This window comes from Papaver somniferum, chromosome 7 (genome assembly GCF_003573695.1).
Source record: "Papaver somniferum cultivar HN1 chromosome 7, ASM357369v1, whole genome shotgun sequence".
Classification (NCBI taxonomy): Eukaryota; Viridiplantae; Streptophyta; class Magnoliopsida; order Ranunculales; family Papaveraceae; genus Papaver; species Papaver somniferum.
In genome coordinates, this window is record NC_039364.1 from 63,900,318 (window position 1) to 63,923,713 (window position 23,396).

A 23,396-nucleotide genomic window follows, 5' to 3' on the forward strand; every position below is an offset into this window, starting at 1 on the left:
TTGGCAGGTAACACACCATCGCGAAGATAATTGATGTATGGTTCTGCTCCAGTCCCCAGCATAACCAACGTTAAATACCTCCAATTGATGTGGTGGCGACTGACAACTAGAGCAAGAACCTTGGAGCGATCAGGATTGAGTCTCCATATTCGGACAGTGGTAGCCAAGGCGTTGAAGACATCGGTAAAGCGTTACTACCAACATTTTTCCGCAGATCTCGCTGTGAATACGGTTAAGTTGTAGTTGTGCCTCCTCGTCTCCAGGACACCTTGACAAAGACCCATATGGATTCCGGTGGTATAACACTCCATGAAGCATGAAAAAGCTTTGCAGCGTTTTGAGACTGACCTTTCCTTGGGAGAGCGAAGTGTTTAGATCTTGAAAAATTGGAGTTCTCCAGTCGTTGGTTTCAGCATCTTTAGATTGTGAGAGCCATGTTGACGCTACAGTCCGTCTCCTTACAGTCAAAGTTTCTTCCGAGCCTTCGAGTTGCAGCTTCGAGGCTAATGTGGCTCGGAAATCGGCGTGTTTGTTGTTATTGCGGCCAATATGGGTTATGGTCGCATCAACAAAGTAGTTCAATAACTTTTGCGCCTCGGATCTATAGGGGGCCAGCGTCACCTCCTTGAGTGAGTATACTCCATTCATCTGATTGACCAGCAACTTAGTCGCCTCTTACTTCCAGGTATGTGGCTCCTGCTTGTTTGGCTAGTGACAATCCTATGAGGAAAGCTTCGTATTCTGCCGAATTGTTGGTGCACTGAAAGTCCAGCTTGAAAGAATGTGAAAAGACTTCGCCCGTTGGAGACACTAGAACTATACCCGCTCCTCCGGTATTACTACTAGGAGTAGCAGAACCGTCGAAATATAATATCCACGCCTCCTCTTTGACAAAAGAGATTTCTGAAAATTCCCCAGGAAGGTCTTCATGCAATGCGGTAGTTCCTTCTCCTGGGAATTCCGCTAGCAGATCTGCTACCGCTTACCCTTTGATAGCTTCTGAAGGAGTGCACGTTATATCAAACTCTGACGTTTGGAGAAGCCATTTGGACGGTCTTCCTATCAAGGCCGGTTTTGAGAGTAAGAACTTGATAGGGTCAGCTATGGATATTAACACCACTTTGTTCGACAATAGATAATGTCTGAATTTCTGCACAACGTGAACTAGCACTAAACATGATTTCTCTGCTTTGGGCTATCTGAGTTCAGCATCCCTCAAAGTACGGCTGAAGTAGTATATAGGGTGTTCGATCCCCTCATCATCCTCTTGCGCAAGGAGGGACCCAACAACATCATCGCTAGAGGCAGTGTAGAGGCATAGCGGTCTTCCTTGTATGGGAGATTTTATAACAACGGGTGATGACAATATTTGCTGGATCTTTCGAAACGCCTCTTGTTGCTTTGTGCTCCAAATGAAACTTTCTCCATTCTTCAGCAAGGGGGTGAATGAAGCGATAAGCTGAGCCAAACCAGGTATAAAACGTTGGATGTAGTTTACCTTGCCCATGAAGCTCTGGAGTTCTTTCACAGTTTGCGGAGGATGCATCGTGAGAATAGCTTGGGTTTTGGTTGGATCGACCTTGATTCCTTCAGAGGTGACTTGGAATCCCAAAAATTTGCCGGAAGAGACCCCGAAAGCGCATTTCGGAAGGTTCATCTTCAATTTGTACTCGTGACACCTTTCAAACACTTGCCGTAGGACATCTGTATGGGATGCTCGAGTCTTTGACTTGACCACTATGTCATCTACGTAATCTTCAACTTGCTTGTGCATCATATCATGAAAAATTGCAGTCATGGCGCGTTTATAGGTAGCACCAGCATTTTTCAAACCGAAAGGCATCACAATATAGTAAAGGATTCCGAGAGGAGTTCGAAAAGCTGTCTTAATCGCGTCGTGTTCATATATTTTTATCTGGTTGTAGCCGCTGTACCCATCCATGAAAGAGAACATGCCATGTCCGCTGGTAGCGTCTACTAGCATGTCAATGTTGGGAAGGGGAAAATCGTCCTTTGGGCATCATTTGTTCAGATCTATGAAATCAACACAACACCTAATTTGACCACTTTTCTTCTTTACAGGAACTACATTGGCTAACCATGTAGGATGGTGAATGGGCTTGATGAAGCCAACAGTCATCAGCTTCTGAATCTAAGTCTTGATCTTCTCCTCCACATCGTTCCTGAACCGCCTTGGATATTGTTTGATCGGTTTGGATCCAGGTATTATATGTATATGATGAGTGACCAGCTTTTCATCTAAGCCGGGCATTTCCTCGTATGTCCATGCAAATATGTTTTGATACTCCTTGAGAAGATTCACGATCTTTGTGCGTTCGTCCACACATAGAGTCGAACTGATGGAGATACATCTTGGAGATTCTTCATCCCCGATTTTGATGATTTCGAGTTCATCGGTTGTGGAGTCAGTGTCATCTTGTAACTGTCGTGGAGCATCTGGTACTTCTTCTTGCATCCTGTCGTTGTTGTTGCATTCTATTGGGCGGAGAGACTGAGTGATAGCCTCCCCTGCTAATTGCTAACAGCGACGACGGTATACAGTTTTCCCTTTCTGATCACGACTCGCCATAAAGGTCTGTTCCCTCTTAGTATGGAGATGAGTTGAGCCTTCGTTTGATGAAGAAGAGTTAGTGCGTTCTGTTAGCAGAACTGCACCACAAGACTTGGTCTCTCATCTCAGTGATGTGAGCCGGTCTTCCTCTTCGATCGACGTCCATATGGGGAGCGGAGTGCAGTAAACCTTGCTTGATGAACCTTGTGGATTCTCCTTTGGATAGAACAGTTCCACGTTGCAAATCGGTGCATAAGGAGACAATGACGCAGGGATGCGAACAACTTCTTCATTCAGCATGGTTTTCAGGCATTCGTGATACGTTGAGGGGATGATATTATTATCATGAAGCCATGGTCTCCCTAGTATCATATGGTAGTCTGGTTCCTTCTCTATCACTTCGAATTTTACTTTCGACTAGACAAGTCCTACTGATATATTCAAATTAACATACCTGTACGTGCTGGTATGGTTTCCTTCGAAGTCCGTCATCACGGTAGGCTGCCGTATGATTTTGTCTGGTCGAACCCTGGCCGTCCTGAGAGTTTTAAGAGTAATGATATTCGAGGATGCTCCCGTGTCAATAAGAGCCCTTTAAAATTCTGAACCCTTGATGCGTGCAGTAACATGCAGGGATCTGTTGTGACCTTCCTCTGCCATCATGTCATCTTCAGCAAACGTGACATTATTTATGGACATTGATGATGTTTTTAGGGCTTGATTGCGTGAAGGTGCCAAACGTGCATCTAGAGCTATCTGATTGATTGCAACAAACGTCTCCGCTCGTTGATCCTTTGAAAGGTGTAGAAGCTCACACAAACTTTCCATTAAAGAAGCCGCCTCCTGGTCCACTGGTTTTTGGTTGGTGGTGAAGCTATTGATTTGAGGACGATCATCGGTTGAAGAGTTAGTCCTCATTGTTGAAATCTCCGGAGCGGAGAAGCCGCTTAAATCCGATGTCAGCTTGAAGAGGAAGTTGAGTATCTTCTCTATTGTCTCTTTCATCACGTCCATGTTCCTCGTGTGTATTTCATGTACTCGAGCCAATTCTATCAGGGTTGGAACTTCTCCATTGGCTGTGCGATCAGATAGAGCGTTGGATGGAGGAGCATCATCATTTGAAGGATTCTGCTCGGAGTTTGGAGTTGAATTGATCCTAAGATCAACCATCCTGAATGTGATAAAATTGAAATGAAATTGAAAATTGATCTTGCAACCGAGAGATTAATCTCCCACTGTGGTCGCCAGTTGTTTTGGGGTAAAAACTAATTCTATTGTTTTTGGTAAATTTGGGTGTGTTGATGAGAAACGAATTAAAACCCTAAACAAATGCACTGCATGGCAGTACTTTTAGATTCGAGAGATCAATCTGTAAGACTCTGGCCTAAACCAAGAAATGGTCGTTCCAGATTCAATTCGGTCACAAGGTGAAGGAGAAGGGTTGATCTTAGGGAGGGAATCGAAGAAGGTGTTTGAGATCAGGATGTTGAATTATGAAGGTGTGGCTGTTTTATGACTTGTATCAGAAAAATGGTTTCTAGCTACTTGTGTTGATAACCCTTGTGTTCTCTGTCGAAATAGGTTGAAATCCTATTTATACAAGTCATGTTCGAGCACACCCTGATCTCGTAGGAAGTTGAGGTGATTAGCAATGGAGAAGTGGAGTTGTGTAAAAAGTGGTGATCACCGCGTTTCCGCTATGAAGGGAAACTGGTCACGCCTTCACCCACTATCTCATTGTTGTTAACCGTCTGTTCTTCCCTGACACGTTCTCGTAATAGGCGCATTGCACGCCGCACGCTGTAAACCGCCAAACCAATACCCCAGTGAGCATCCCCCAGTTTGTGACATGTTTGATGTCTCGAGTAAGTGGGTCGAGTCGTGAGACTCATCGCTGAAAGCAGCACACAGTGCTTTTTGGTCAAATAATAAATTATTTGTGAAACCAATATTTATAAACATCGCTTATAATCGATGTGTATGAAGCATCGCATTTAAGAAAGCAGCTGAAAATAATCGATGTGCTAGAAGCATAATTGTTTTAGAGCTCGATTGAATCAGTCGTGGATTGAGCGTCTTAAAAAGGTAGCATGACCGACCACCTTGGAGTGATCTTTTAGTAGCTCTGGGGACAAGCTATTGTTTGGTCGATCATTCCCTGTGAAGGAGGGGTGACCGGTGATCACAATGCTACCCTGTTGGTTTTCTGAAAATAAATCTACACCATCCAACTAGGCTAGCAAAGTTGGATGGACGAGATGATTTGCGGCAGTTACATAATGCCGTTGACACAATTTAGGGTTTAGGGGCCGCGCGGCCAACCCTGTTTTAGCTAGTCGAATCAAAGCATTGGGTGTTGATTCGAACAGGCCGATTGGCCATGTGCAAAGACGAGCCTCTGGTGAATATGCTGACATCTCCTGGGCCATCTAAAATTAGATCTAAGCCACTCGTTTCGGCTGGTGAAGATGGATGGTCGTGATCGATGTGCGGCAGTAAGATGTTGCCGCAAACACCAATTAGGGTTTCAAAGCAGCCGCGTCCACCCTAGTTCAATCGAACGATTTGGTGTGCCATTGACTTCCCATGAGCAAGTCGATTGGTCGGGGATAATATTGGGCCGGTGGTGAATGCATTGGCACCTCCTTGATCGTCTGGAACGCGATCTAAGTCGTCCAACTAGGCTGGCGAAGTTGGACGGATATGATGGTTTTGCGACAATAATATACTGCCGCAACCCAAAATTAGGGTTTTGAAATAGCGTTTTTGTCCTAGTTCGGGAAAATGATTTAACGCCCTTTAGGATTGTCACGGGCAGGTCGATCGACCAAAGGGGAAGTTGGGCCGCCAACGGAAAGGCTGGCACTTCCTTAATTGCTTGTGGGAAAATCCAAGCCGTCCAACTAGGCTAGCGAAGTTTGACAGTTATGACGTTTCTGAGACCGTTTTGGACGGTCTAGCTCGTTTGAGCTCTCTTCTTCGACAACGCGATCACCCATGTTTGGGCTAATCGTTTAAATCACGTGTGAATGAACAAAATAGGACTCGATTGACTAGGTCACTAGTGGGCCCGCCGGTGGTCAATACGATGATCGCCTATTTCTGCCAGGAGTAGTCTATGCTTGCTAAATCGCGCGGCCAAATCGTGTGGTCGTGATCATTTTTGAGACTGATATGAACAATCTATATTTTACTTAAGGAATTTAAACACGTTCAATCGCGCTAACTTTCAATTAAAAGGCATGCTAACACGCTAATCTCTTTGCCAGAGGGTGGTGTAGCCTATATGAGTGTTTTCATGCAGGTCTCAATATTGACACTTCGGGAGATTTACGCTACTCCGCTGCGAGTGAACGTCAATCGTCATGTCATGCCAATATTGAGAGTGCGGATGGGAACATAGCATAGCAAAATACTAGGCATGCCATGTATTAGCGAATAATGCTATAGGTTAAAATTTACAGAATATCTGGGATTGTTGCTTCATGCACCATTCTGGATAAATTTCATAAATATGTTGAATTGCTCAATACATATGTAAGTGAAACGATTTGTGCACTCATCACTTTCAAATGACTCTCATTCTTTTCCAGGATGACAACGCTAAATATAGGGTTTTACGATTCTAACGCTGAACTGAAAACCACCATCAACACCCGTCAAAATCGTTTTGAATCGGGAAAAAGAAGGGTGCCCCTATTCAAAATAGAGGTTCCTTTAGTAACTTGGGTTCCTTTATCAATTCAAGGGGTGCAAAAACATCGATTTTCGAGTTAATTTTTCGGCAAGAGTTTATTTCTACAAAAACACCTACAAAGACATAAAATGCCATATTAAGTACAAAATCGAGCACCAACAATACATAAAATTGAGAACAATTCAGACACAAAAATGTGTTTATCAAACACCCCCAAACTTATTATTTGCTAGTCCTCGAGAAAATCTAATTTAGAAATAAATCCCTAACTCACTATCGCAAGCATCACGATTGCACTTAGCATGTGCAACAAGACTTTGAACCCCTAAGTGGCCCTAGCGGCCGAGTTATAGTCCCAGGAGGGTTACAAGATGTGTATCCACAAAAACTATTACTTCTAACTAGTCACAAGTATCTAAAGATCTATGAGGACATAAATTTTCTCAACATATCGCCAAGTAATTAGAATGCAAGAGAAAAATATACCAAAATATCTGCTCCACAGTGGGAGAAATCCATTCAAAAAAGGAGGAGAAAGATCCGTTAACAACTGGAACAACATCGAGAGAGATATCCGCTCAACACAGATCCAACACATGCAACATCATTTCCTTGTATTCATTTTCCCCGTAAGAAAACGATCAACACCAGTCCATCCAACATGCAACCTTCCAATAATTACCTCCACTGATCGGAGAGTAAATGTTGATCACAAATAAAACCATCTTAGTCACTACACCAACTCCTCAATTTTTTGTCTATACATCACCTCCCTTCACCGGTTAAAACAACTCAATCCATACAACATAGACACAACAAAACCTTTTTCAAAAAATATGCCAATCATCACATGTACCTCCACTTCCTTGTTCAATACCATGACCATAGCAACAACTTACCACAACACTGACAATCAACTTTCTCACCATCGAGCAGTTCCATTAGATGAATATCACAAACATTAGCTTGTAGTAGATGACTTTATACCGTTCTCTTTACACCGTCATACAAAACCCATCACCACTGGCAGTTGTTCATACATTCAACAACTTGCTAAACCAAACCCATTGTAGGTATGAGAGACTACCCGTTGTTTGATTTTGTTACCAGATGAATCTACATCTCGCACCTTGATTACTAATCTCATTTTCCACCAAGAGAGGAGTAGAATGGCTAAATAAAGTGGTTGTCAGCTGCTTGGGGAGCTACAAAAATCTGTTCTGAAAATGCAGGGGGTACCAAAATATACCACCAACTTTTTCTCTAGGCAACCTGTATGGACTAAATTGAAAAACAATTCTGAGAGTTACAACTTAATGAATCTCAATCAGGAATTATATTAAGAGTTTATATCTCTTTCTCCCACAATCAATATGTAAATGGAAACAAGTCCGTGAACCTGATTATGTCGTGAGAGTTCTTGGACGATTACAATGATCAATATCCAAGATCAATCAAGTCATATCCAACAATTACGATGGATGTATCTACTTTGATTGATTGACGTAAAACCTGTGATATTTCAATTATAAAGATAAACAATATAACGCGGAAAGAGAAATAACACATATACCAAATTTTTTGTTAACGAGCAAACCGCAATTTCAAAAAAACCCGGGATCTTGTCCAGATTTGAACACCAAACTGTATTAAGCCACTATAGACTCTAGCCTACTATTAATACTTCAGACTAGAATGTAGTTGGGACCGAATCTACCGTCTAAGTAATTCAGGTACAATCACGCTCCTTACGCCTCTTGAATCTTGCAAGACTCTGCGCAATTGATTCCCTTAGCTGACTTCCTTTACATCATAAGAGTTGCTTCAACTCAATTGAAGACTTTAAACCAGTCTACCTCCCATAGATAATCTTATATGTGATTTCAGTTTTGATCGAAAGATCAAGATGAGATAGGAAATCGTTTGCAATAGACAAAGTCTAGGAAACCTCAAAATCCGGAACTTACAACTCTAAAGAGTAGCCTAGATTATTATTCACCTCACAAGTAAAACCTACTCGGATTTCAACAAATAATCGTTATAGAGGAATATACTTGTGGAATCACAAAGTCTGAGACGAAGAAACTTTGTGATTTCTATCTATCCTTCCTGATCGGAGTGAGACTCAAAAATCAATAACAAGACCCAGGATATATGAACTATCAAGATAAAGAATGAGACCTGGCTTCACGAATCCCTAAGCAAAGTCTTTTTAGTCGCTTAACCTAAAAGGGTTTAAAGGAGAGGAGGACACACAAGAAAAGCGCCGGGGATTCAAAGATCCCAGTTACCTGAGGTTCTCCTTATATAGACCTTCAAAAGCAAAGGTTGCTTTAGTTTTAAGCTAAGGTATCTTTGGAATCAACCAATCAATATCTACAGTTAGATGAATCTTTGATTTGAGATTAACACAACAAAATATACACTCTGGTTAGGCTGAACCGTGTATAATGACTTGTTCATGAAAGGTTAGCCGAAACTAGCCAGACGAACTATAAGCTAGTTTACATACGTAGTTCTTACCAAAGTAACTGAACTTAGGAGTACTAGGGATCAACATTAGGGTTTCTTACTATTTCGAGAGTAATTGTTGGATTTAACTATACCGGTGGCAAATTAGGTGCGAAATGAATTTAGTATTAGAGTTGTTGATCAATCACTAGTGGAGACTACCTATTTACATCAAGCGAGACACCAAGATTTTAATTCTTTGTAGTTGTCAAAAATTATCCTATGGAATGTGTTTCATAGTACATAAACTCCAGGTAGAATTATGAGATACTCAATTTCGTACCAATTCCAGCACTATTTTTTTTTTAAATCTTTTGAGTGTTATTTTTTCAATCACTAGGGTACCATCAGAATTATTAACTTACATTCTTCCTTGTAATCTTGTTTGCAGTTAGTACCATCAGTTATCTCTCTCGACAATAACAAGTACAAATAAATACCATTATTATCAACAAGCGGAGCATCACAAATTCGAAGGGAAGTTGAAGACATTCAATATTTACAAGCAACGATACAAGAAATAGTGAGTTTCAGATTAAAGTAAAGCAACAAAACAAGGAGCAGAATTTTATAAACATGCAAGTTGAAGATTTATGTACAAGAGCGAAGATTATCAAAGGATGAGAGTTATTGAAGTTTATGATATCGGATAAATAAAATTTGTGAAGAATCAAGAGGTAAAGTACTTCTCCCACGGTCGTAGTTGTTTCATTATTTTGTATCATTTTAAGTTTGTATTTTTTTTTCTTCTTGCAAAAAAAAAAATGGATAAAAAGACAAGATAAAAATTTCATTGCTTTAGTTTGTATTCATTTAATAAATCTGTGGGGAAGAAGAAAAATCTATGAAGAAGTTTCAAGCAACAAGGAATTGATAAAAAGAGTTACAGTTGTCTAGGTTCTACGAAGTTCAAGAGTTCATCATCATCAGTTGAAGTTTGAAGACGAAGACGTTTCCATGGGATGATGTGAGAGTTGTGCTAATTGTAGATTGGACAACAAGATAAGTAAAAGTAAGTATTCATATCCTCGCATAGTGGTCGATTTCTATTCTTAGAGATCATCAGAAGAAAAAAATTTGTTTTCCACATTTCTATGGGTTTTCAAAATTTTAGTTCGAAAGGTTTTTCCCTTCCCATCATTCAACGTGTACAGGTGTACTATCTTGATTCCTACTTTCACACATGTGAGACCAAAAAGCCATCTTTTGAGTAATTTCACAATACTTTATTGGTGAGGCAGAAGTCGAGACAATCAATCGCTTTCGAACTTGAATTCTTTTATATGACATTGGTTAACTTCTTATTATTAATGTGCAAAACCTTTTTGTCTTCTTAGCGCGATGAATGCATGTGCTTTGGAGTAATTGAAAGTTGGAAGATTAGGTTTTGTAGATATATCTCTTGTAAACCATCACGAGACTATAAATCGTCCACTAGGGACACCTGGGTGTGTAAAGGCTTGTTACACATGCTAAGTGTAACCGTGTCTTATCGAAAGGGAGTTGTTGTATTTTTGTTAAGGATTATTTTAGTTTTGTTTGCTCGAAGACTAGCAAATATTAAGCATGGATAAACCTGATAAGTGTCTAAAATAAATCATTTGAATATCAATTTTTATGCATCTCTTAACTACTTTTCTTGTGTTTTTGTATATTACGCTTGTTTTGCATTTGTAGGTATTTTGGAGTCATGTTATGTTACATGAAAGAATAGAAATAGAGGCTTACGACATTGTTTGGAGACCTTGGATTTTTATGGTTCGAATGCTTAGAAAGAGCAAGCGCGTATACTGTATGGAAAATCATAATTGTTGAAGGAAAAGTCTTTAGTCTGCACACCCACTTGTTATTAATGAAAAAAATGCTAAAGAAAGATGCAAAACTGATCAGGCCCACCTTTTTTCTTATTTAACTTACCAGCTAGGCCGCGACTCCTATTTAATGTTTCCTTCCTTACCGTGTTACTCAATAATCTTTACAGCTACAACAAGTTCTTGACGCTGGCGAATTTGGGTCATATGGATGGGATCAAATGGTTATGAGATGTTTTCGAATATAAGGTTGAGAAACAAGTGAAATGAGTTGTTTAAGAAATGAACTTAGTTGGGTACGAGATATTAAGAGAGTCAATGATGATTAGATCGGAAGAACATGGTTACAAGTATTGATGATGCCATATGATTTATGATGAACGATGAAGATCATTTATGTAGTATGAGTTTCAATTGGAAAACAAGAATGGGTTAGCACCAAAGTTTAATTGTAATCAGATTTGGACAGGGAAGTGGTTGTGAAGTTGAAGAAATTTTGGTGTTGCCGCTGATTTGTTACTGATCAAATGATTATGAACTGAATGCTTGTCTTTAGAATGTAGGAATGATTAAACTGTTGGGTTGTGCTTATAATCATGTCTAACATGGAAGGAGTTTTTTTTTTGTGCAATCTCCAACATAGAACAAGCACCTAACCATGACCAGTTTGCTAAACGCACAAATGTTTGGAAGAAAGCATGAACTATCTGTTTTTGTACCAAGTCTCGTTACCGGTTAACCATGCAGTCTACATCCTCCACCTGCAACTGTTTGGTTTTGTGTTCCCATTTTTCAATTTGCTTCTTTGTTTGTCATGAACTTCAGTAGCTAAGCATTGTTTGATTATTGACGACCTCGATGTCCGGAGCACGAAATCGAATTGGTGTTTATTTATTTATTCTCGCAATATATCTTGTTATTGCTTAATCCTTACCATGCCAATAGTGGTTATGAATTATTCTTGAATGGTTTAAGTTGCAAATTGAAGGGTTTATTGATAGTTCTATGTTAATTTGGAAATTCTAAGACCCGTAATTGTTTAGAAAACTTAAATACCGGTAATATGTGGATATTGACGATGTGATTTTATTAAATATCCATGTATAGAAATTGACACTAGTACATGAGTCGAGCCTATGTATATGTCATTACGAATAACATATCTCACGGAACTTAATGCATTTGATTGAGTTGTATTTAAAGAGTGTACTTCTAGATAGCTCGAATGAGTAAAATCCGGTACTCGAACGCTTCCGTGTCTGGTGAATTTATGAGATTACAAAATATTTGAGAGTACTAAATATTATAGTGTTATTAGTAATGGGTACTTTGAGAAATATAGCTATGCCGATTTGATTCACAGTTTGTGGCCAAAAAAGAGTCATTTGATTCTTATCCTCATTGTTTGCATTTATTTATTTTCTTAGACTTGCATTAGTTTTATTAGGAATTTAGATCAACACTTTAACTATGTGCTCCCTTAGGAACGAACTTAGTTATCTATACACTACTATTAGTTTAAAAAGAAGTAAAGATTTTTTTTTTGCGAGATCAACACCTCATTAGTCATCGTGGCACCCATACGAGTGTATCCATCGACATTATTAGCAGATTTTCTTTTGCACAAATATTTCATCGCGACAACTAATTTCGTATGTGGACAATACCCTATAACACTAGTTGCATCCGGACGTTGATGCCATTCTTCATCCACTTCAAGTAATTTTCCTAACAATATTTGGAATAAATCTTCCTTCATGTGTTGAAGTATCATTCATCATTTTCTGCATCATGGAAAACTCGATCTCGGGTAAGTACACTCAGTGTCTGCATTTTCTTAGGCACCGATCGCGGAATAATATGCATACGTTTATCCAAACATAATTGTGTAAACAATAGCAGAGATTTTTCTTCTCCATCTCTTGAAGTATGCGATTGGATACCATATGTAAGTCCCACATAAGCACGCATTAGACTCATAATGTACCTTTGCAAACAACAATTTTAGTTTCAATTTCTCTACCATACATGAAATATGATTCGATCAACATTCAACATCAATATAATACAATTCATAGCCATTTCAGTCAACATTAATTAAGGATACGTCACAAAACAAATAACAGTCATGGATTTTTAAGTACATTATGCTCTGATGTTGTTATTAAGTTATATACAATGTAGATGCTCTAATATCAAGAATTTCATGATTATCAAAATAATTCCACTACAAACCCTAAAGGTAAAACGACTTACTTGTGGTGATTTTATGGATGTAATTCTAAATGGAAAGATGCAATAATACCACCTTCAAAATCAAAAAGAAGAAGAAAATGGTTTGGAGCGAGAGAGAAAAGAGGAAAAAGAGGGAGTGAAGAAGTAAAAGTGTAAACCCGAGTTTTTAAGTTTACAAGTGTAAAACGGAAACTCACGAAAACTCAGTTTTCATATTGCAATGTTTTGAAGGAAATTGAGTTTCTGTCTCATTAAGCTAAATAAGCATAGGGCTGCATAAAACTCGACCCTTTTACCCGGACCCGCCCGAACCCGATGAATCCGTGGGTTTTTAAACTGAATCTGTGCGTAGCGGGTTGGTTGTTGGTTATGAAAATAAAAACCCGATATAGTTGGGTTGATAGTTGGTTATGGTTCTAAACCCGCCCGAACCCACTCAAAAAACCCAGTAAAAATAGAATGTAATCTACGTAACGAACAAGTAAACAAAAAGGAATACTAGTATTCTTCAAGTCTTTAACTGTTCGGAGATTACTACTACCCATTGTATCACCAGAAATCGTAACATTTAAAAGTTTCCATGTTGTACAGCTTAATTTCCTCCCAATCTTCTACCCCTTCCGCGGAAAGCAATCCCAATGGATGAGTTAGGTTGAACTGGACTGTTTATTTGAGTTCCCTTGCCCCAAAATACCACCAACTTATGACTGCATATTAAGATGTTAAGGCGAAAACACAACCGCAAACGTGATTGAAACCTTCAGTCATCTAGACTTTTCTACGTTCATATCTTTAACGAACTTGTGAAAGAACGATTAGTTGTTTTCATATGGTTTGCGCCATCGAGAAAGATTAACCTTTAAGAATCTAGTAACTAGAGTAACATGATATATAACAGAAAGGATACCCATTTAACTTAAACAATTGATGAGTCTGTTAGAACTTGACAATTGAGTTTCATCAATAAAGTTCGGCTGGATTTTCCCATCATAATTGAACCAAGTAGAAGCGAGTTTAAACCCGAAATCGACTAACCTATAGCGGGCGGGATTGGTTATGAAAATAAAAACCCGCTATAGTTGGGTTGGTATTAGATGAAACCCAACCACGCCCGACTCATGTGCAGCTCTAAATAAATAAGCCCCTCTCACATACTGAGGTGCAACTGAACACTTATTTCACTAGGCCATATTTAAGCTAGAGCCAAACGAAACGCCCAACCATAGTGCGTTGGGTCCGGGCTGAACAATTCTGAACCAGTATCTTTGCCACGCTTAGCCGTAAGTGCGGTCCCGGCTGAACAATTCTGAACCAGTATCCTTGCCACACTTAGCCGTAAGTGCCAAAGAGAGATGTGAATGGAGGGATGAAAATCATTTCCGAATTAAATATCATATCCTGACCAGGGACCGTCTTTTGACTGAAACAGCTTCCCTGTTATCATCACCATCTTCTTTACCTTTTCTAAACAACAGAAGGGGTTGTTTGGAATTTACAGATTTGGACTGAATCGCCAACTACTGATTTGGTGGTACTGCTATGAAGAACATTCAATCTCAGCGATACCCAATTTGTATACTTTCAGTTTCACTAGTACAAGTAGCTCTCTTCTTGATAATAACGATATGCAGCAGCAGCAGCACATTATTATTAAGTGCCGAAGCAGCTTTAATTCCACCAGCAAGATTCGATGGATTCGTCTATAACAAAGCAGTTCATGGCGAAGACACCATCGCTATTGAAGCCTTCTTTGATCCTGTCTGCCCTGATAGTAGAGACGCCTGGGCACCTCTTAAAAGTGCTCTTCAACACTATGGATCTCGTGTTTCCCTCGTTGTTCATCCCTTCCCCTTGCCGTCAGTATCATTCTACTCTGTTAATTTCATGTTTTAATCTCAATTGTCATAATCCGATTCGTCGTAATTTTGTATGATTACCATTTTTATCTTCTAATGAGATTTTAACAATTAATGGCAGTTACCACGACAATGCGTTTGTAACATCTCGTGCACTACATATTGTAAATAGCTTGAACCCTTCAGCAACATACCATACTTTGGAGCTCTTCTTCAAGCATCAGGTTTCATTTTCCTACTTATTTCCTTCTGTCATTCATTTCTTCCCTTCTTTTTCTTTTATCATTCATTTAATTATAGTTGTTGATAGTGTGTTTGGTTCAAGCAATTGAAATCTATACAGTTAAGTTACATGGTAATTGGATTCCATTAGACTTCAGTTATGTAATTTAATTACTTGAACCCAACATGGTTCACTATAAGATATGCCAATTCATGTTTTCTTATTACCCTTGCTTGTATTCATATCATTTACTTTCTGCTCTTAACCTGTTCTGCTTCAATTAGACAATAGAAACCGTTGACGTCAGATCGTTATTAACATTGTAAAAGATTGGTATACTGGAGTAACTGGTTTTCCTGTTTATTCCATGTTAGTAGACTAATTTTGGTGGATTTGGTTTTTGTTTAACCAGGAGAAATTTTACAATAAACAAACCCATGAATTGTCTAGAGCTACTATTGTTGACCAAGTTGTAAAGCTGGTAGCAGATGCCACGGGGAACACTTCCCTATCTGCTCTGGAATCTGGCTTCAATAACAGGAAAACGGATCTCATGACAAGGGTTTCATTTAAGGTTAGTGGTTCAATTTTACTGTTATACATTCAGTCGCAGACTTAGTGGGAGTTCGGTTAACAATTTTAGCAAGACAGAAATATCTATGTTTAGTTCCTGGTGGTGTATTAAGAACACAAAACAAAAAAATGTCTTCATAGAGCAGCTCATAGACAAGTACAGTATAAAAGACAGAGAGACCTTTATCAGACAGTATTGCAACAATCCCCCCTCGGGAATTACATGGATTTACACCAACAATCAAATCCTTTCGATCTCTCTTCTAATTATCTCTTAAGATATGCATGGAGTACTTTCACAACAGCAGACCTAATTACCCTCGGTGGAGTCAATTTTGTTGTTGTTACTCCTCATCACTGTTATTGGATTCCCGTGGTGTTATCATTTACGTATCTCATGTAAGTGGTGCTTGTCTTTCTTGTCGGTGGTACAGTATGGATGCACTAGAGGAGTGTTTGGGACACCATTCTTTTTTGTGAATGGGTTCTCTCTGCCTGATAGTGGCTCAGCTATAGACTACAAGGGGTGGAGAAACATCATTGATCCGCTGCTTGTTGCACAAGGCCAGAAAAATGAGGGAGCTCACCGTTCCTTCCTATGAAGGAATTCAGAAGATCCAGGCTCCATTATCGTCATGTATGGTGTCCATCTGGTAATCTTATATACTAGTATTTACTCAATAAAATCTTTGATTTATAGCAAATTAAGAAAAGAAGTTAAAGGGTGGTATGCATTTACATAAAGAATTTGTATTTTAAGAATTCTGGATTCTGGATATGGTTATTGAACAGCACTTAGACTAGATGTTACTTGTAAACAGTATGAACATTAGCTCCTTATACAACCATATAGCTATATTATGGCACCTATATCGACGGTTTCCTCTGATACCAAAATACCGTTCTTTTACTTGCAATACAATTTATGTACTTCGGCTGCTGCTCACTTAAGCTTAATTGTAAGATCAATATTCATTTCACGAGTTATCTTGAAACGATGAAAATCTATTTTTTGCCTTCCCCTATTCAGATGAGCAGAAACTAGAGCTACTTTACAGGTTATCTAGAAATGTTGAAAACCTCACTTTTGCCTTCCCCTATTTCGATGAACAGAAGCTAGAGCTCGCATCTCTGTGGATGTGGATGCTTAAGTTGTGTATCACATGAAAGGGCTTGGCACGGTTGTCTTGTGAGCTGATTCGCATTTGCATGGGGTTCATATACACGCATTTCTTTCTGATGGAGTTCGTATACACGCATTTCTTAATGATCAGATCCCCGTTAAACCATTGCTTTTTGACCATTCCCAATTATATTTGATCCAGTTTAGGAAACAAGCCCATCTGACCACCAATAGTGGAACACTTTTCTCTCTAACGTTACTGGTCCATGATCATGAATTTAGACATAAGAAAATACAAGAGACACCAAAGAATGGCACCGAAAGGAAGGAAAATTGAAAAGGCGTTTTGGATCATGTCAGCATCTTATTATAGGGGTGGACTAACATATTTAGTAGGAGACAGAAAAGACCATGACGGAAGAAGAAGACCGAACTCAGTCTGAGCCAATGTATGTGCTCCATATACCTATATGTTGCATATCTCAATCAAATAATATACCCTATAAATCTATCTATGTGCTTTTTCAATAAAGAAGAATGATTGCCAACAATGACTCTTATCAACAACAAGAATCATAACACACAAACAGAAAACCTTTATATATAAAAGTAGTAAACGTAAACAGTTGAAACTCAAGACCACATATATAAGTGGTGGGTTACAACTTTCAAACAATTACAATCCAGAATCCTTACAGTACAGACAACAGTAATAACACTTGAAAACATTTTTATTCGGGAAACTCACACACCGCAGTAATCCACACATAATATCAGTTGCAGTATTTTGTTTATTACATAGTATATAGTTTTTTTTTTCGCCCGGCTGCCTATGATTATACTCCTGCTACTGTTGCTCACTGTAGTTTAGTAGTACTGGGAGATGGCAAATCGACTTCAATTTTTTTTTTTTTTTCATTTTTTTCTTCTTTTTATCTCTATCACACACGTCTATGTCGATATAGGGGAGAATAACAATAATGCACACTTAGCTCGTAGCGGTAGCAGATGCTATTAATGTACGAGACTAGAAAACAAAAGCACACACATGTACACAGTAAAACACTTATTTGGACGGTCAGAATGAAACTCGACTGGAGACTAGCGACGGAAGCTTCTAACTGGGCGAGGTGGGTCACCCTCTCCATCTTGGAGCTTGACGAGGGTATAGATGCCTGACCCTGCAAGTGCACCTAGTGTTGGTGCTACCATATATACCCAGAGGGCCTTGTAGTTACCTGATGCCACCGCTGGACCCAGTGTCCTTACAGGATTCATTGATCCACCACTTGCTGGTCTGGGGACCCCGAGAATTGGCAAAGTCAGATTAGCCCACTAGTATATATTAAATCAAGACTTTAAACTGAAGCATATGATTTTAGATCACAACAGTGAAATCGAATAACTGTGTAGTTTATCTAGAGCATCAGCTGTGGAATAAGGAGTAAGGCTGCATCATCTCTAGAAGAAAAGAAAATGACTTACCCAGAGATTAGAATGTTCAGCATGACGGTTGCCCCGACTGCTATTCCTGCCAGTTCTCCAACCTGAACCAGCAATAAGGGTGCAACAAAAATTAGTCTTGCATGACTAATAATAATAATGAAGGAGAAATCGACTAGCTACATATGTGAATTTTTAACTCCAACAAAAGTTAGGTTCCACGTTGCTACATACCGCTCGAGTATCGGTGGCAACAGCCGTGACAACAAACATGAGAATGAAGGTGATAATAAACTCAAGCGCAAAGGCTTGACCAAGAGTGTCAGAAGGGATAGTAACACCACCAGACATGTATGGGTGAAAAACACCCTTGAGGGCAAAAGAGGCACATATTGATGCAGAGACCTGAGCTAATATGTAAGCAGGAACTTGAGTCCATGGGAAATGTCTGAAAGTTGCGAAAGCGATGGTGAGGGAAGGATTGAAATGTGCCCCTGATATGTGACCAGTGGATAATATCAGTACCATAACAGCTAGTCCAGCACAAGCTGCATTTCCTATGAGAGTCTCAGCGCCGTCGTACTTCTGGTTTAAAATAGGTCCGGCCGATGCTGCAAACATCAAAATGAAGGTCCCTACGAACTCTGCTCCTAGCTGTAGCATGAAACCATCATTGATGTATCTACTCAAAAGTGAATTTTGATAATGGGTTGACAAATACTCAAAAGTGAAATAAAAGTGGATGGTGTTTCATAATTATGAATAATTAATTACTCGCCTTGTTTGTTTCATAATTGAAGCAATATAAAGTAGAAAAATGAAAGATTATTATATTATCCGATAAAGATGGAAAGTCAATATATAATAAATTAATGCTGGGGTTGTGTGATTTTATTCTGAATTCAGACAAGTTATTGATTTTAAAATGTATTAATTATTAGTAATAAATGAGTTAGAAATACTAATAATTTAGGGATATATGAAGATGGTGGCACCATTGAAAGCAAGGCTGGCCATGAAAGCTCAAGTCAAATTTCAAAGGTTCTTCGAATATCTAGCAGCTTAGCACATGTGCATGATTGATCCCACAATTGAAGCCCTAGAATCGCTCATTTCATTATCATTTTCTGAACTAAAAATTGATTACAAGAGAAGATTTCTACACTTCAACCAATGCATGAGATCTTACGTATATAAATATATAGGCGTACAAATCGAACCTTTATAATTTGAAAAAGAAAAAAAAGACGGTACATATGTACTTACGTACCTTCCTGGCAAGAGAAACGTCGGGTGCTGCGAAGTCGGTGACACACATATGGCTGGGAGTCCATGATTCAACTGGGAAACATTTGCACCGTGGCATGGACTTCCTCTCCCTTTCGTATGACAATGAGTCAACTCTCAGCGATGACATCAATGGCGTTGGTGTTCCAGGGGTTGCCGGTGGCGTCGGCAAACCGTTCCCATTCCCAATTCCGTTCATATCAAATTCAGGCATTTTTCTGTTGTTTTTTTTCCTCCTAACAATCTAATAGGAATCGATAGAGGGAATACGTAGAACAATAAACACAAAGCGTTTTTTTTTTTTGGGTAAATGTCTCTAGTGAAAGAGAGTAAATAAAGAAAGATGGAACTAATTTACATGATTGGAAGGTTTTTATAGGTGTATTTCTAAGTAACAGGTAAAAACCTCGCCAGTCTAATCACTAACTATTTGATTAATGATTCGATGAATCTTGAGAACAAGACTTTTTTTTTTTTTTTTTTTGATAAATATTCGAGTGTGAAAATTAATGGGAAAACAATTACATGCTTGTGAAGCTTTTTTAAAGGTAGTTTTAAGGAATAAGAAAGATCGAGTGATCCAGTTTCAACAATCAATCAAAATTCAAGAACTAAATACACATATATATATATATATATATATTATATATCTTCTAGAGGAAGCTGATCAGAAGGAAAAAATATTTGGAAGAAGAAATTAATACCCCAAATGAAGAAACGAACTGAAGCAGAGAGGATGATAAAGATCAAAAGAAAGAGATGATGAAGAAGCTAGAACAGAACAAAGGGTGATGAATTGATGGAGATTACAAACAAACAGGAGTGGTAGCAGTAGTAGGTGATGAGTAATGAGCTAGATGAATGCGTGGTTTCTTATATAGTAATGCATACGACTTTGAGAGAGAGAGAGAGAGATGGAGATCTGAAAGAAAACAAAAGCTGAGGTCAATGCTGCCTTCTCTATCAAAACCACCAGTTAAATAAATTGATGATGAGTTATACCTTCCTCATTCATCATAATTAAAGCTAATATTCACTTAAATAAAAGTAATAAGACCACCACCCAAATAATACAGACAGACTGATTAGGGAGACATAAAAACTAAACTAATTGATCAAGTGATTACTTTAATAAATTATGTTTGCATTAAGGGAATAGTAGATTAAAGTAATTTGTCAGTTGATGTTTTGTATTCATATGCAGTTATGCACATAAATGAATAATCCATCGTGCTCCTATTTTTATTGATTCCCCGCTTCCCTAGTATTGCTTTATGCTATTATTCCGTATGGATGCTAACAGAAAACGATCTTCGGATTCTTCTACTATCTTGCCGCTGGCTGCAGCCTATTTAACTTTAGGTTTAATATTGTATATCACACACTAAATCAGAGGTTAACTTTTCAGGAGCGAGTATTCGATATGTATAAATTAAGCACACTATTTTTATTCTACGGCTTTAGGTTAGCTAGCTGTGCATATTAATACATTATAGGATGTAGAGACAGTATTCGCTCTTGACTGATCTCTGCAAACACTGATACTTCTATACGTTGTATTATCAAAATGAAGAGATACTTTCGTATATAAAACTAGGTTGAGGTTGTCATATTTTAACCGTGAAAGATTTTAGAAGTAATAAGAAGTAAAATCTTTATTTTGTTTTTGATTAAAGAATTACAGAAGAAAGCGAATGCCTTATAAAGGGTGTTACAAAGAGAAACAGATAGACTGTATTGTCTGAGAGAGACAGCCTGTCATTAATGCAGTAAAAACTGTGTGATTAACACACTTACAAGTCAGACACTCTTTTATACACAGTCACTCAGATAATGACTCAGACATAACTGGATTCAGACACATTCTAAATCCTTACAACCCCCCTCAAGCTGATATTGTGATAAGCAAAGCAGCTTGCCAGCCAAAGAGAGAAAAACACAGTGAACCAAACGTTTTGTAAACATGTCAGCTAACTGATTTGTAGAAGACACATAACTGACCTGTAAGAATCCACAACTGACTAAATCCCTCAAAAAATGATAGTCAATTTCAATGTGCTTTGTCCTAACATGAAAAACTGGATTTGTTGCTAGGCTATTGGCAGAGACATTATCACAAAAGTGTTGAAAATAAGTTGTAAGTGAAATATCCAGTTCTTGTAACAAGAAAGAAATCCACACTACCTCTGCTGAAGCTATTGCCAAAGATTTGTACTCAGCCTCCATTGATGACTTGGAGATTGTTGGCTGTTTCTTTGAAGACCAAGGCGAGCCTAGAAAGACACACATACCTGATGTAGATCTTCTTGTGTCAGGGAATCCATCCCAGTCTGAATATGAGTATGCAGAAATAGATGTAATGTCTCCTGCAGAAAGCAGTACACCAGTTCCAACTGTGCCTTTTAAGTACATCAGTATTCTTTTAACTAGCAGCAAATGCTCATCAGTAGGAGACTGCATGAATTGAGCAACATAGTTTACACTGAAACAAATGTCAGGCCTTGTCATTGTCAAATACTGAAGACCTCCCACCATACTTCTATATTCAGTGACATTTGTTAAGGGAATACCAGTTTTTGCTGACAGTCTTGGTCCCTTAGTAACTGGAGTTTTATAAGGTTTGCAGTTGAGTAGATCATACTTTTCCAACAATTCTAATGTATACTTCTTCCGTGTCAACAAAAGTTGCTGAGAATCATTCTGAAATGTGGCTTCAATGCCTAAGAAATAATGTAGAATGCCCAAATCCTTAACTGGATAGCTTTGCAGAAGAAAGGCAAGAATCTTGTCACTCAGATTTGTTGAAGAACATGCTAGTATGATGTCATCAACATACAGAAGAAGTACTGCCATGTTTGTGCCAGACTGATAAACAAACATAGAATAGTGACATTGAGACCTAGTGAATCCAAAGTCTATCAAAGTACCACAAAATCTATCAAACCATGCCCTTGGTGTCTGTTTAAGACTATATATACTTTTCTTGAGTTTGCTGACATAATCTGGATGTTGAGGATCTTCAAAACCTTTAGGCTGCTTCATGTAAACATCTTCTGCAAGCAAGCCATGCAAGAATGCATTACTGATGTCTAATTTCTTTATGGACCAATTTTTAGAAACAACAATTGTAAGAACAACTCTCACAGTGGTTGCTTTTACCACTAGACTAAAGGTTTCAAAATAATCTACTCCATCCAACTGGTTATAACCCTTAGCCACAAATCTGGATTTAAACCTCTCAATTGTGCCATCAGCATGTAGCTTAACTTTGTAAACCCATTTATTACCTAACACATTGTAGCTTGGATCATTAAGAACCAGATCTTATGTATCATTTTCAATTAATGCTACATTTTCATTATTCACCGCTACTTGCCATTTTGGATTCTTCACTGCAGTCTTGAAAGTTTTGGGCTCAACAAAATCAGAATTCATAGTAGTGAAGACTGAATGAATAAGATATTTAATCAAGCAATGAGAAACAAAATCAGTAGGCAATGGTTTAGACTTTGTAATCCCTGATCTGGATCTAGTGGTGATAGAAGAAGAATTCCCAGTAGAAGAAGTATCATGAATAGTAGCATCAAAGGCAGTAGAAGAAGAATTTCCAGCATCATAGGCAGTAGTTGAAGGTATAACAGTACTAGTTGCACTTGAATTAGTTGCATAAGGAAAAGAAGCTTCATCAAAATTCACATGTACTGAAATGTAAGTCTTCTTACTGGTTAAGTCAAAACACTTGTATCCATTATGAAGAGGACTGTAACCTAGGAAGACACATTTGGTAGACTTGGCACTCAACTTATCTGCTCTATAAGGCTCCAGATTAGGATAACAGCAACAACTAAATACTCTAAAAAATGAGTAATCTGGAAGAGTATTAAAAAGTATTTCATATGGAGACTTAAAGCGAAGAACTTTTGTGGGAAGTCTGTTTATTATATAAGTTGCAGTCAAGAAGGAGTCATACCAAAAAGCTTTAGGTAAAGATGCTTGAAAGGATAGAGTATTACCCATTTCAGTTATATGCATGTATTTCCTTTCAGCCAAGCCATTTTGTTGATG

The 23,396-nt window shown here is 38.4% G+C and overlaps 2 protein-coding genes across 2 annotated transcripts; one reads left to right on the forward strand and one right to left on the reverse strand.

The window, feature by feature from the left end:
* The first annotated feature begins 14,230 nt into the window (after positions 1 to 14,230).
* LOC113297473 lies at positions 14,231 to 16,458 on the forward strand. Its single transcript, XM_026545957.1, has 4 exons — positions 14,231 to 14,682; positions 14,804 to 14,906; positions 15,318 to 15,479; positions 15,913 to 16,458. Exons 1-4 carry the CDS (start codon positions 14,366 to 14,368, stop codon positions 16,078 to 16,080), a joined length of 750 nt encoding a protein of 249 aa, XP_026401742.1. The 5' UTR covers positions 14,231 to 14,365; the 3' UTR covers positions 16,081 to 16,458.
* Positions 16,459 to 17,177: 719 nt separating this feature from the next.
* Positions 17,178 to 20,317, reverse strand: LOC113297475 (probable aquaporin NIP5-1). The gene is made up of 4 exons (XM_026545958.1): positions 19,315 to 20,317; positions 18,279 to 18,698; positions 18,087 to 18,148; positions 17,178 to 17,898 (listed from the first exon to the last, which is right to left on the reverse strand). The coding sequence occupies exons 1-4, from the start codon at positions 19,543 to 19,545 to the stop codon at positions 17,703 to 17,705; spliced, it is 909 nt and encodes a 302-aa protein (XP_026401743.1). The 5' UTR covers positions 19,546 to 20,317; the 3' UTR covers positions 17,178 to 17,702.
* Positions 20,318 to 23,396: the final 3,079 nt, after the last annotated feature.

Bases quoted from the DNA above. Each gene is read 5' to 3' on its own strand.
- LOC113297475 (XM_026545958.1), bottom strand. From the start codon at position 19,545: ATGCCTGAATTTGATATGAACGGAATTGGGAATGGGAACGGTTTGCCG. The intron at 18,699-19,314 runs GTACGTAAGTAC...TTCATGCTACAG, and splicing joins ACGTTTCTCTTGCCAGGAAG to CTAGGAGCAGAGTTCGTAGG. The intron at 17,899-18,086 runs GTAAGTCATTTT...CGGGGTCCCCAG, and splicing joins CTGAACATTCTAATCTCTGG to ACCAGCAAGTGGTGGATCAA.
- LOC113297473 (XM_026545957.1), top strand. From the start codon at position 14,366: ATGAAGAACATTCAATCTCAGCGATACCCAATTTGTATACTTTCAGTT. The intron at 14,907-15,317 runs GTTTCATTTTCC...TTGTTTAACCAG, and splicing joins AGCTCTTCTTCAAGCATCAG to GAGAAATTTTACAATAAACA. The intron at 15,480-15,912 runs GTTAGTGGTTCA...TCGGTGGTACAG, and splicing joins TGACAAGGGTTTCATTTAAG to TATGGATGCACTAGAGGAGT.